We start from the raw sequence: 14,037 nt of genomic DNA on the forward strand, positions 1-14,037 counted from the left end.
TGAACGGGGTAAAGTAGTGTCCAAATCAAGTTACTGTAGTAACATTAATGTAAAGTTGTCGTTGTCCAACATTTTTGACAAGCAAAACAGCAATCTGGAAATATCAAACATCAATATAACACTCGTCAAAAACACATTTAGAGGCCATTAATCAATTCATATATCGGTTTTTGCCACGTTATTTCCGATAATTAATGTTATGGTTTAGACCTACGATAACACATCAATAAGCTAACAGCTAACTGAATGCACGTTAGCTTTGTGACTCAGCTAAATCAATGGCAGTTAGCTAAAGTTACGGCTAGCAAAATAAAAACACTTCGCGCGACTTACCGGCAGATGTTATCATGATTGGCTCCTTATTGGCTCCTCAACCCCACAAATCCGGCTCGACGGTGCTATCCTGTGCGAATTTTGGAACGTTAAAGTAAATAAAAATGTGTAGTATCTGAAAATGCAGGGCAGGAGAGCGAAACGCAGCCGCTGCTAATTTCTTTTTGTGCAGTACCGCAAGTCCCTTACTACGGGGCCCCAGTCATAGCTGTCCTCCTTAAAGCCTGACTAAAAACATATTTGTGAAGACGTTACATTATCAACTATGTCTTCCAATAAAGGTATATATGTTTAAAAATTCGAAAAAAATAATTATACGTGTAGCAACTTATCTAGGAACTATTGAATATAACAATTGAACGTAACAGAAAATGCCGGCTTTTGCACGGTCTGCCGTGAATCAGCTTTAATCTTGTGCCAAAGAAAATGAGGATCATATTGAAATCACGTTCAAAGGCACAGTGGGTGCTTACTGGCTGCACAAATACATATTACTTTTAACTTTACCAACTTTTTTTTGATACCACTACTTTACTAGACACAGTACTTTACACAGTACACAGCCTCAATTTGAAAAACAAACTATACTTTTGCATACATACAGACAGCACGTCACCCACTTTTACACATACGATCAAATTTTCTGTTCACTCGGTAAGACTTGCATCACAAAAACGTAAGCATCCACTTTCTAGTGTATATATCATAAGTGAGAGTCATTTAACAACACAGCACACCTACTGATTATATATTTTATTTTATATGAATGGACAATCCAGCAACCTATAAATACATAAAAAGTGACAGTTATGTTTATTCCAGTTACAGCCATTTGCTTCTGAGCTCATATTAAGATTTTAAGAATCCTCCCTAATTCATTCTCATATAGCTGATATTGGGATTTAGTAGTTATATTCAGACACATTTTCTGTTGCATCGGTTATTTGACCAAAAATATCTGGAGCCAAGAAATGGCCCGTTTTGTTCCATAGACAGTAAAGTCAAATACTTCATTCTGAATAATATTAAATAAGTACTTCTGTTAACTTCTGGTTCTCTACCTTGCAATTGCTGCCAATAAAAGCTGTGTTAAATGATATATAACTTAACTGATAATCATCCTGCACAAACAATAAATCCCTTTGTGGCTAACCAGTGTGTGAAAATGCTAATGTTTAAATCAGTGAGATTGTAACAGATTTATCAATTATAAACGTTCTTTCAGATCAAGAATGATACTGGCTCAGCGGTAGGAATATCGAGCATAATGAGATAACCCCATCACATGTAGAACAGCTCCTGGGCCAGCTTTTCCTTTCACAGTTAAAAAAAAAAAAAAAAAAAAAAAATTGTCCACAGTGTCAGGTCTGCAGCCATTTGAGTCGTCCCATCAGCGCTCTCCTACAGCTGATTCCTGTTGAGGCCCAGCAGGCAGGGAGTTTATTTTCAGTGGAATGCTTTCCTCAACACTTCTCACATCACCTGCAAAGCAAAACAAAACAAAACAAAACAAAATCAACAACCAAAAAACAAATAAAAAAGCATACAGAGTTTAATAAAGTTAATCAAATTATACATTATTCAGCTGTCTCCCTGTGCTTTACATTGTGGCCAACAAAATGGAGTATGTCGCTGAAGATTCTCAGCCATCCAGGTTGTGATATCTCACTCGCTGTGTTGTTGTCAATTGGACCGTTTCGGTTTCCTTGAGGATGTCTTGCTTCTCATCCAAGAGGCTCCCTCACTTCTAAGTCACCGATGGGGAGTTGCAGGCTTTTAAAACTCAGTGTGGGTGTGACTCTCTACAGTCTTTGTTTAAAAGGAATAAATATGGAAGGTAACAATTGTTTTGAGTTGTCAGTTCATACGCCTGCCCACTGAATCTCTTGGACACTGGGACTCGAGAATGAATTGAAAAGATTTTGGTGCTCAAAGGTCAAAATCACTATGGAAGCCATATTTTTCTGAGGCATTACAACCACAATGAGGTATTTCTAGCTATAACAGATGTCATATTCCACTTTGGAAGAATTTCCAAAGTATGACTCTGTTTTTGTCTACATTTAAATCAGGTGGACTCTCTAAATTGCTATAATACATCACAACTAGGAATCTCATCCAGAGGGTCACCCATGAAGTGTCAGGGTGAGAGTGTCCTCTCTTGTTTCTTGGCCCCTGTAGCCTGCCTTTTGCCCTCGTAGCACAACTTGGATCAGACATCAGCCTCTAAACAGGACTAAGCTGGTGTTTAAAATGGATGGAGTGAAAAAAAGGATCCGATGGGAAATGAAAAGCCTGTATTTAGCTTAAATCTGACTGGACACTGGGATGTTGCAGCTACCTCTTGGCCTGTTGGTTAGAGAGCTGTTGTCCAGTCCTCTGGCTCCTCTTCTCTGAGGCCAGGACAAACATTGGAATGGCCACAAAAGCGGGTTCCCTCTATCCCTGGTATTATCTGAAAGGCAATAATAAGCGTTTAACATCTTGGCAGCTTAACTCAGGGCTTTCTTGTTTCATGAATGCTTCTGTTGTTCTGCAGCCTTTGCAGCCAAGTCTGGGAAGAAAAATGTCCCTAAAAATGATTGGTCTTGTGAATGTCATGCACTGACCTACATTAACCGGGTGCACAAATACAAACCGTGACTGTTCCCCCACTGTTTCCGCTGGGTTAGTTCTCATGAATGAGTGTACAATTACCACATAATTATTTTTTACTCCAATTATCTTACTATAATTACAGATCTGCTCCTCAAAATAATTTGTTTATGGAGTCTGGATGTGAATTTTCATTTCCTACACGTCTCCCTGTCTGTTCCTTTTCATTTTAGGTGCTTTATGTACCACCAAGGCTGCATGGTAGGATTTCAGAGTGAGACTTGTTGTCTTCAGGAAAAAAAAAACCCAAACAAAACGACATGAGCTCATCAGCCGTGGTGAATATTATGCGTAAAAACCATATTAAGAATCTGGATGATGTATGCTATTACACCTGCTGTTTGTGAAGAACAAATGACTTTGCAGGCGTTTTTCTTGATAGCGAGCAGTTTGGCCTCCGTGTTCGGGATGAAACAGCCGACCCATATTGTCTCTGGAGGATGTTTGTAGAACACCATTCGGATCAGACGCTCCAGGTGTTGCGCGCACTGCTGAGACTCGGCGCTCTCCAGTCTGGTGCGTATTAATCCAATCAGAGCTGGCCGGGTGATTCTGGCATGTTTTGTACGCGCCTTTACGTCCTTTAGAATCTCCCTTATGCACTCTTCGTTGGAGGTTTTACAGACGAATATCTGTCTGAAGATAAATATGATCACCGGAGAGTCTATCACTCGTCTTGAGCTGTAGATGTTAGCCTCCGTCCTCGCAATTTTCTGTGTGTTGCGGTCGTGACTCGCTTGCTTCGTCCTCTCCGTGTTCTCTCTCACCGTCAGACTCAAATCATCAGGCCTCACCGGTGGAGTTTTTTCATTGCTTTCACCGCTCTCCGGTTTTTCACTTGCAGCGTCGTCGGTACAGTTTGAAGAAGAGGGAGCGGGATTTCCGTTACTGCAGCCGTGGAACATGTCACGGATGAACTCGTGTAGCACTCCGGCGTCATCTTCACCCGCAACTTTACTTTCACAGGCATCGCTGATCAAATAGACCCGCTCTTTACCTCCGATCGAAGCTATAATCCTCTGAAACTCCCGCTCGTCCTCGGGCAGCGGCTCCTCTGGGGACTCGGAGGCTGACATGGCTGCGCTCCTGCGGCTGCGCGAATCTTTTTTACAATGAGTTGTCTAATCATTCCCAGCAACCTTCATGACCGGTGAGAGCAGGGAAGGGAAAACTTCCACTGGGTTATCAGGAGTACCAGGAGGGGAGGCGGGATTAAGGTTGATCGCATAATTCTATTGGCTGCTCTGTTTAATGGGCGGGGCCATCTAAAATGAATACTGCGGAGGCTATTTCAAGCTGTTAAAGTTAATCTTTAATGAAATATTGAAACTATGACTTGAAAAAAAAACTACAAAAGGAGATATCAACAATGGGCTATTAAAGATTAGATTCATGTTATCATGTGTATGATCGAGCAGCTCGTGGGTCGGACCGAGGATGATGAAATCTCAGGGTGCAGAGGTCACTCTCTTGATCTTCAGTATTTGCATAGAAAAAAGTCCAGCTTTGCCTCCTATGTTGTGAATTCCTACCTTCCCGGAGAAAAGAATAAAAGACAGAGAGGTGACATTCTTCAAAGCACTAATCACAACAGTCTTACCAGCCTAACCTGCCTCTCTACTAACTGGAATTACGCTTGACTTCTCTGCCAGTTCAAAAATGCCTTTCACCCTTGAACCCCCCAAAAACACTGACTGTCGACTGAGTTCCTGAGGAGCTAATCCATTAATCCGCTCATGGCTGTTCCTTAATGAAAAGGTGCTGTCAGTCTAAAATTCCAGTGAGTTCATGAACTGAAATGCTAATTATATAAGTTCATTTGTGCAGGGTTGCCTCATTGTTTACAGATAAATAAATGATGAACTAGGAACTAGCAAGACTGACCAAAACTAACAGACAGATGTTTAGCTTCTGACCTTTAGACTGGCTCAACATTGATTAATTCTGTTTGTTTTTGAAGTCTGTGGTTTCTGTTGCATTTTTACAACTCGGGTTATTAATACTGACCTCTTTGTTTCGGGAAAGAAGAATCTGAGGGTCAAGAAGCTCCAATGGACCAGAGAGAGAGACACGTAGTCCTAAACGAACTTTAAAAAGAAGAAGGAGAAGAAGAAAATAAAAAGTGAAGGCCCTTATGATAGTAATACAGTAATAGCACAATGTCAGCAACAGAAATTGAAATATTTGCAACAAATGAGTTTCATCATTAACTGTTCAGACGTAATCCACGTATTAGCATGTTGAGATTGAGTGTATTATTGCATATCATATTTTAACGTGGTGTTCTCATAAGTAGATCATCAAATGTAATATTTATATCCAACATGTTTGAAGCAAATATTTAAGTATTACTGATATTTTGTCAAATAGATCTTATTGTCCACTGGTTGAGAACACAATGTCTCCTTTCAAATGAAGACACAAGGACAGATTTGTACTGGTTTCACAGAGGGATTTTAAATTCCCAGTGGTCTCAGCTGGATTCAGCGCTCTGGCTGACAAAAGTCTCCTTCCCATTTCATTCATCTTTCTCCTTGATGCAATTTATTTTGAATACAGGTCAAGCCTTTGTGTCTCTAATACTGCTCAAATAATAAAAAATAAGAAATCATAAAATGAAAATATTGAATTTGCTGCCATCTTGTGGTTTGTTATGAATGCAGGTTATGCAGCAGTTAAACCTCCAGGGAGGGGTGTAACCTGCACGGTGGTGCAGTGGTCAGCACTGTCACCTCACAGCAAGAAGGTTCCGGGTTCAAGTCCCGGCTCGGGCACAGGATCTTTCTGTGTGAGTCTGCATGTTCTCCCTGTGTGGGTTCTCTCTGGTACTCTGACTTCCTCCCAAAGTCCAAAGACATCAAGAGGGGACGAGGCTGATTGATACTCTAAATTGACCGTAGGTGTGACTGTGAGTGTGAATGGTTGTCTGTCTATATGTGTTGGCCCTGTGATGGACTGGTGACCTGTCCAGGGTGAACCCTGCCTCTCATCTGTAGGCTGCTGGGATAGGCTCCAGCCCCCCACCCTTAACAGGATAATCAGAAGAAAATGGATGTTTCTCACTTTAAATCAGTGCTACTTTAGTTTTCAGAAGCAAAGAGTTTCACCAACAAACTATCAAATTTGAATTGAGTTATTTTCCCCAAAAGAATGTTCCATATCAGACGTGACATATCACATTTGTACAGATGCATGTTTTCTTCTAAAACCTCCAGTAATTCCCTAATAGATACTACAGTTCAGGATAATATATTAGTGATGTAACACTGCGCAACTTGTCACTTTTTTCTCTGATAGCAGTTCTCTGAGTGAAGACAGATGAGACCAGGTCAGAATCTTCGCCGGTAAAAGAGCGTCTTCAGCGGAGCTTCTTCTGTGGACGGTGTTTTCTGTCATATTGCTCTGATAATGAATCTGCTGTGCTCCTGATAAGAGAGAAAACAGAGCATTTGTTTTTCAGTGTATCAATATGAACTTAGCCTTTGTTTGTTACAGAAGCACCGATAACCTGCTGTACAGGAATGCTGCAGGAGTGGTTGCTCCCCTGATGACCTGGGGGCGGTTCTTCACAGCCCGCCCCCCAGAAACTGAGATGTGTTTGCAGAACATTAAACCAACAAAAAAACCAGTGCAGACCAGTAGGCCTCATCCTACTATTGTACAGATTCTCTTTGTTATGTGAAAACTAAAAAAAACTAAACCAATCCTTTGCTGGGTATCACACATAATTGTTGTAGTTCACATTCTCTGTTGTCCTAGTTTCCCTCATGTGAACTTCCACCATTCTGGGGTTTCTATCCCCTTGAGAGACCTCAGTTCAAGCAGCTCAAGGATAAAAGGGATTTGTTGATAATTGCCAGCACATTGTTCCCTTCCCCTTTCTGAAAACAATTTTCTCATTTGATCCAGCTGCTAAAATAAACGCAGAGACGATATACATTGTCATAGTTTGCAAAATCTCATTTTAGTCACATTTTTGACGACCTAAAGTGGGAAGTAAACACTAGCCACATTGTTAGCATGGCCCGCCGGAGGCTTCACTCTCTGTGCCAGCTGAGAACGTTTGAGGTGTCCAGGGAGGGGAAGCTCAGCTTCTATAGAGCTACTGTTGAGAGCGTGCTCACCTTTTCAGTGACACTGTGGAATGGCAACATAACCGAACATGATAAGGTACAGTTAGAAAGGGTTGGATGCACTGCATCAAAAATCACTGGCTGTGACCTTCCTTCCAGTGGCCTCTCTATATGCCACACATATTAAGCTTAAGGGGGAGAAGGTGATGGGAGATCCCTCGCATCCTACCTACACCTTCTTGAACCCACTCCCCTCTGGTAGGAGACTCCAGAGTCTAAAGTGCAGGAAACATTGCTTCAAGAACAGCACACACACCTCAACTCCAGCCCAAATGCACAAGCACTTGGTGCTAGAAGGGTTAGCGTCAGACAACTTGCACGTTAAAAAATAGCAACATGCACTTAAGCTTTAGGCACTGAGGCACTCTATACCTCACAAGAACAGAGGGTGAGGTTTAACTGTTCTTTTTAACTGGAATTTTTAACTTTTTTAACTAATTTCTGTACCTATGGAACGGCCGTATGATATTTATGTATCTTTTACAGTATCTTTTTAGACCACATGCCTATGAGGTCTATTACTTTTGTGACCTGTTCTTAATGTTCCTGTTGTAATGTTTTTTTTTAAACCAGCATTTGCATTAAGACAAATCCAAATCCACAATGAGTTGGAATGGCAATAAAGTTTCTACCTCTACCTTTTTGTGCCAAAATTACATGTGAGAATAAAGAAACATTTGGTTTAGGTACCTTGAAAGTATTTGAAAAGTGTTCAAATGTAAATCCTCAAATGCAGAACAACTTTACACATTTTCTATGAAAGCGTTCTCTCTCTCTCTCTCTCTCTCTCTCTCTCTCTCTCTCTCTCTCTCTCTCAGTGTTTCTGGAACAGATTGCTTTGGTACAAACAGCTCCACACAACAAAGTAGTTTAACCAATTTTCTTTTCTCAGATTATTTCGAAAGAAATATAATCGGCTTACCAACGATTTCCATCCCGAGAATCATAAAAAATAACAAACGACCAAACCCAAAAAAGGTCCAGGATCTTAACCAGAAAGCTCCGGGGCCAGTTTCCCTCTTCCTCATTGCTGAAAAACTAAGTGTTGTGCCTGAGAAGCTGACTCAAAACCCTCTGAGAAGTCACACTAATATGGCCCACTTTCATGCAAAGTACAATAGCAACCCTGGGATAATGGTATTACATTTCAGCCTTGTCTCATCTCCACAGGAAAAAGCCTCACAAAAGCACTGACATGGGGGAATGGTGGACTGTTTCTGGGAAAATACCAACATATCATTATACAACTAATGATGGAAGTTCATTATGCTCTGGGGAATATTGTAACCTAAATTAATTCAAAAAAAGTGAAACATTCTCATGACATTAAAAAATCATATTAAATAGAATGAAATTAATATTTTGATACCAATGCCACCTCTACTTCTATAACTAATAATCATTTACTATTTGGACACACGTGACAGGAAGACAGGAAAGGGACAGGAAGTAAGACATAAATGAACATAAGCAGCACATATTTAAAATGAATTAGGAAATTACTGTTATTATGAGATAATTTAAACATATGCTTTATCTCAATTTGTCTGTTTACCTGGTATTGTGTCTTTTTTAAAACCCTTATTATGCACAGTTTTACCTCCGTAACCAACAGAAAAATTCAACTGCGTTGCAAATTTTTGGGGGCATTGTATATATTTTCTGTAGTTACTTTAGTTGTATTTCTTTTAATTATGTAAACAAACAATAGATTTGCAATCAGAGAGCAAATCTGAGAGCAAAAAAGTAACTTTGCTTTAAAAAAAAAAAAAGGAAATTAAACCTGTGAAACCCAAACTTTTATTTTTGGTCAGAAATTTGGTTTGCAAATCCCTATGTTTGCTCTAATTTAGAGATAAAACACAACGTCTCAGTTTAATTATAAAAAAGAGACGCTTTTGTGTGTTTAATTGCTCCTCAAGGTCCACAATATCATAAACAGCCTCTAGATGGCAGCAGAGGATAAGAACTGTGACGTAATTCTAAGGTCCTTCACTACAGACTCTTACCCACTAGGTGACAGCACCTTCATGAAATTTAGTAAATTTAGTAATGTTGTTCTTGTTCTCTGACACTGCTGCCCCAGAAATATCACGCCAGTAGGACCCAATGAATGCCAGAGAGGAACAGACTATTCCACGTATAGATTAAACTAATCTCTCCGGAAGAAGGAATGATGACTATGACACGTCACTCCAGGACAACGCCCTGGACGTGTGTCCACAACGCAGAAAAACATGCTGATTTTTTGCAGAAACGGGTCAAACTAAACAAATGTTACATTCTCTCAAGATGATGTCTCTCAATTAAACGGTCGAATTCAAATGTCACACATAAGTAGAGTGATGCTGAATACCAACGCAGCAGAAACTTCACGCATGCAAATGGTGGAAAACTATTTTATACTGGTGCATTTATTTTTGTTGGCGTGTTGGCAGGGACCCCGCTACTCTATATTCTGGGAATTTTGACATGTTGCAATTCAACTACATGTGCAGCTTCATTTAACAGCTCGTTTCTGAACCGAGTCCTCAAACAGTCCAGATCAATGCAGCAGTACCACCTGCTAACTAGACTCGAGCAGGGTTTAGGCAGGCAGGCAGGCAGACACACACACACACACACACACACACACACACACACACACACACACACACACACACACACACACGCACACACACACACACACACATCAAGAGATGACAGTCTCCTGCAGATTCAGGAATCTCTACCAACACTGGATTAATGAAAGGCTCTAAAAACTTGTAGGTAACCTTAGAAATGCTGAACTAAAAAAAAAACGTAATTTTTCTTTTTAATATTCTTTTTTTATGAGAACACAAGAAGTATATGCAACATTGTCAACATTATTTATTGTTCTACATAATTTAGCTGATTGTGAATTCAATTATAAACTGATACGTGTATCTTATCCGGCAGTTTTGTTTTTTTATATATTCCATTAGATCACAAAAACACCTAAAGTTATGCTCTTTTATTTGAAAGAAATTGAAATCTATTGTAATGTAAATACAGTTTAATTAAACTTAGGCTGCATATTGGGCTTTTATTCCGTTCCTCCATCAGAATTTCAGTGAATCTCCAGATAATTTCAACATTAATCTATTAAGCTCTCCCAAACATCACAATTTTCCAGAGTCAAGCCTGACTAGAAAAAGACTGAAGACACATAAATATAATTAAATAAATAAATAAAAACTAACAACAGCAACAATGATATATAATGTATACCTACACCATAAAATCCAATCTAAGCAGGTGAATCAGGAGGTGGGAGGGGTTTATGGAGACAAGATGGGCATCAGGGGAATGTGATGATCATGTTGGTGTGTATGGATGAAGAATATTGAATAGTTAGATGCACCAGGGCACTGAGGCGAGGAGTACTTTAAAACAAACGCGGTACCAAAAAGGGAGTGCGGTTGCAGAAGGGAACGGCTGATGTGCTCCCAGGATTGCGTGTGATAGAAATCATGAATCTGAATTCTAGACATATTTAACACCTGAGTTGGAACACCAAGGAGAAAAGTGGTGCAATAATCAGGATGTAGCACTGTATTTGAGAGGCGTGATCTGAATATGATCTATGGTTGGAGGAGGGTTGTTTTGGTGATATTTCTGATGTGTGTCAAAACAGCGGGTGAAGTTTAGAGTTACACCTCAGTAACAGAGAGTGTATTTAACCCAGACATGGACAAATTTAGATGGGGGGGGGGGGCGGGGGGTGTTCTAGTGTGACTGGGGAGAAAGTGAGGATAGACCCCATTTTTATCCTGGTTCAGTTTGAGGTAAATGCAGGTCATCTAATCATAGATGTCATTTAAGCCTGTTGATGGATGAGTGCTCGATTCTTTGTCATGTATGTGCTTCACGCATAAATAAATCTGATAATTCATTGACTTATTATTCCTCAGAATAGTGGCACATTCATTTATTCATATACAAATGCACACATACATACTCACACACACCGAACACGCAACTATTTTTCAGGCTAGATACACAAAGTCTGAGGTCACATGGGTTACAAGTTAACTCGTAGGTGCAGGAGTGTAGCCCTCTTGAGCTCTGGTTAAAGGAAAGGAAATGAAAAGAAAGAGTAGAAAGAAAGTGTCCTCCAGGAGTCCGGCCACCTCTTTGTCCATCCTTTCTCCAGGGTTGAGACATTTACAAAGCCAAACAAACAGTCCACTGTAAGTAACTTTTCCAGCAGAGTGAATCTGGACACAAAGAGACTGGAGGTGACTTTTGTGTGTGTGTGTGTGTGTGTGTGTGTGTGTGTGTGTGTGTGTGTGTGTGTGTGTGTGTGTGTGTGTGTGTGTGTGTGTGTGTGTGTGCGAGAGAGAGAGAGAGAGAGAGAGAGAGTGTTTGGGGGTGGGGGGGTGGTTCACAGATGGTCACACCTTGAATGTGTCAGATGAAACCCACAGTGCACACCAGGTCAGAGGTCACGGAGACGACAAGTTCCCTCAGAAGACCTGAGTGAAGGGCTGAGATGAAGCAGTAAGTGCAAAGAATGAGTTCCTGTGGTTCAGCCATTGAGTGGCTGCTCATCTGGATTGTATCTGAAAAAACACACAAAACCTCCAAAGGTCAGCACAATAAAAGATGGTATACACAAATGTTAGTAGGTAACTCTAGGAGAGTTACATGGGTTCCGTACAGATTTAATGAGCATATTTGTATGTACTTTACACACTATCATACATCAGTGATACCATATATTAGTGAAAATGATTAAAAAGACATCAGTGAAGCATCATGTCAGAATGAAAAGTTAAATCATCTTCAAGGTCTTCTTTTTCCAGAAGCTTTAGAGTTACGTATCTCTTGTACTTATCTAATCATCGTCAAGATAATTCTCTCGATGCTCAAGTAACAACAACAAAACAACATTATGCTAATTCTGACTGCAGTGCGAGGAGCACGTAAGAACCAAGGCCAAATGAGCTCTCAGGGTAAAACTTCTGCAGTAAAATGTACTCATTACACAGGTCTTTGTAGTAGAGGTTTCCCTGAGAATTCAGACAAAAAAATGAGGTTGTAGTATGTATCGTACTCTAATCTAATTTTACTACCTTAACATTTTTGCATCGAAGGTACAACTATGAAAAATTTCCATGTAAAAAAACACAAAGGGACATGCTGTTGTCGAGGTAACAACCTTGTTTGAAAGTGAATGTATGTTTCATTTTTCCATCTTAACATTTAAAAAGCATAAAACGTTTCCTCAGCTGCGGAGCAGAGTTTTATAATGCAAATCTCTCAGACAAATAAAGGTCAAGTTTTGAAATGCAGACCTTGGCCACATTAATTGAAATATCATGTCTGAGCTGCAGATACCAAATGGCATGAAGAACAGACAGACAGAAGAAAAGGCAGCGACCACGGCCGGCCTTCACTTTAGCAGCAAAACATTTGCCACTTTTCAGAGGTACACAGCGGGAGACATTATTCTGAGAGATGCAAAAAAAGTGATTAAAGTGCTGTAGTCTTCAGCTCTCTGGCTATTCTCTTCCCACTTTCAAATGAAAGTGTAAATGAAGTAGAGAACACAAGTAACAGCACTGCTAATTCTCCAATTACTTCTACTAATTGGTGCCTCCTGAGGAGACGTTAAGGCGAGCAATCACTGCCTCCCCGGGTGCTGCTGACTGGCCTTCCGCCAAAATGTCATCCATCCTGAAGCCTAATCGAGTTATCATATCAACAAATCTCCCATCGGGGGCCCCGCGCTTGACACTCCTAAAAGACACCCAGAGGGAAACAACAAATTTCTAGCAGCAGGACACTGAGGGAGGGCGTCGGCCTGCCCAGCAGCCGTGAAAGCTACCTGCAGCTCCTGGTCAAGCTCCCCTCTGAGGGATGACACTCTGGACACTGCAAATATAAACCCCTGCTCCCCCAAAAGCATCGGATATCCTCTAAAGGTTAGCACGAGAACTGGGGGATGCACATTATTTAGCTCTGCACACAATAGTCCGGGGGAACACAAAGTGGCATCTTGCAGAGTATTGAGGGGAAGCGGGGTGACCGAGGACCCACTGTGGTGCCGTGAGGGGACAGAGGGTCAGGGTTTAAGAGGCATGCTGGCCTGGCTTAGAGAAAGGGTTAATGTACTGTTAATCTGAGGTCAAAGATGCTGCTGCACACTCATACATCACCAGTGACAGCATCAATCAGTGATGACTACCGGCACCAATCCTCTGTCATAAACACTGCACACTGAAGCTAGAGCTAAATTACCTTGAGTGTCCAGAGAAGAGCATTCTTCTGCTCCCGACTGAATCACTCGAGTGTTTTACCAACTGCACTGTTTTACATGAAATAACAGAATTCTTGCGCATTTAGTCTTAAATTGTCCAGTCAATAAAAAGTGGGTTATTCAGAGGTGATTCAACTTGTTGCAAATGTGTGACATTGTTGTGTGGCAAATAGAAGAGCGAGTTCCGTTTCATTTCCATGAACATCAACACAATTAATGACTGATTTCATAGACAAACAGCTCACACATGACACAATTCCCAGTTGCAATTTTATAAGATCCACTTTTACAACATGACAACTGCTTTTCATGTTATTCACCCTAATTTGGATTAGCCCGCAGTTACATGTATATTTTTTTTCTTTTTGGGACTCAATGACTTCCTGTTAAGTGAATCACACAAAATTAACCCTCTCCCAGTCAGGCTGTTCCCATTCCCTCCCATTGAAAAGTAATACACTGAAATTCAAAAATAATCTGTGACGTTGTGTGTCAGGAGGAGCAAGACTTTTGGGTACTTGCAGCTGTTCTGGTGACAAAACTGGTTGTAAAACATTCACATTTTGCAGTTTTTCACAAGGTTAAAAGTATCTTCCGTAAAATTCTAATGGGATCTTGTGACAAACCTCC

At 40.6% G+C, this 14,037-nt stretch overlaps 2 protein-coding genes and 1 long non-coding RNA gene across 3 annotated transcripts in view; all 3 read right to left on the minus strand.

Annotated features, from left to right (window-relative positions):
* psmd1 (proteasome 26S subunit, non-ATPase 1) overlaps positions 1 to 504 on the minus strand; it is a 33,123-nt gene extending 32,619 nt beyond the window's left edge. Inside the window, exon 1 of the mRNA XM_086223283.1 lies at positions 334 to 504. Coding sequence (XP_086079409.1) covers positions 334 to 349 — 16 coding nt within the window. The 5' untranslated portion in view covers positions 350 to 504. The remainder of the gene's footprint in view (positions 1 to 333) is intronic.
* Positions 505 to 1,079: 575 nt separating this feature from the next.
* On the minus strand, positions 1,080 to 4,157 carry LOC147249733 (uncharacterized). The gene is made up of 3 exons (XM_086224037.1): positions 3,323 to 4,157; positions 2,675 to 2,788; positions 1,080 to 1,815 (listed from the first exon to the last, which is right to left on the minus strand). The coding sequence occupies exons 1-3, from the start codon at positions 4,062 to 4,064 to the stop codon at positions 1,724 to 1,726; spliced, it is 948 nt and encodes a 315-aa protein (XP_086080163.1). The 5' UTR covers positions 4,065 to 4,157; the 3' UTR covers positions 1,080 to 1,723.
* A 256-nt stretch (positions 4,158 to 4,413) lies between these two features.
* On the minus strand, positions 4,414 to 8,164 carry LOC147249734 (uncharacterized). The gene is made up of 4 exons (XR_015119334.1): positions 8,044 to 8,164; positions 6,264 to 6,413; positions 4,996 to 5,075; positions 4,414 to 4,520 (listed from the first exon to the last, which is right to left on the minus strand). It is a non-coding gene; the product is annotated as an uncharacterized LOC147249734 (long non-coding RNA).
* Positions 8,165 to 14,037: the final 5,873 nt, after the last annotated feature.

Source organism: Aulostomus chinensis, chromosome 14 (genome assembly GCF_037954235.1).
Source record: "Aulostomus chinensis isolate RoL2024-O1b breed Wild chromosome 14, RoL_Achi_v1.0, whole genome shotgun sequence".
NCBI classification, from domain to species: domain Eukaryota; kingdom Metazoa; phylum Chordata; class Actinopteri; order Syngnathiformes; family Aulostomidae; genus Aulostomus; species Aulostomus chinensis.

Excerpts from the sequence above, each read along its gene's own strand:
- LOC147249733 (XM_086224037.1), bottom strand. The coding sequence starts at position 4,064 with ATGTCAGCCTCCGAGTCCCCAGAGGAGCCGCTGCCCGAGGACGAGCGG. Across the intron at positions 2,789-3,322 it reads TTGTTCTTCACAAACAGCAG|ATAATACCAGGGATAGAGGG; the intron begins GTGTAATAGCAT and ends ATTGCCTTTCAG. Across the intron at positions 1,816-2,674 it reads TCTAACCAACAGGCCAAGAG|GTGATGTGAGAAGTGTTGAG; the intron begins GTAGCTGCAACA and ends TTTGCTTTGCAG.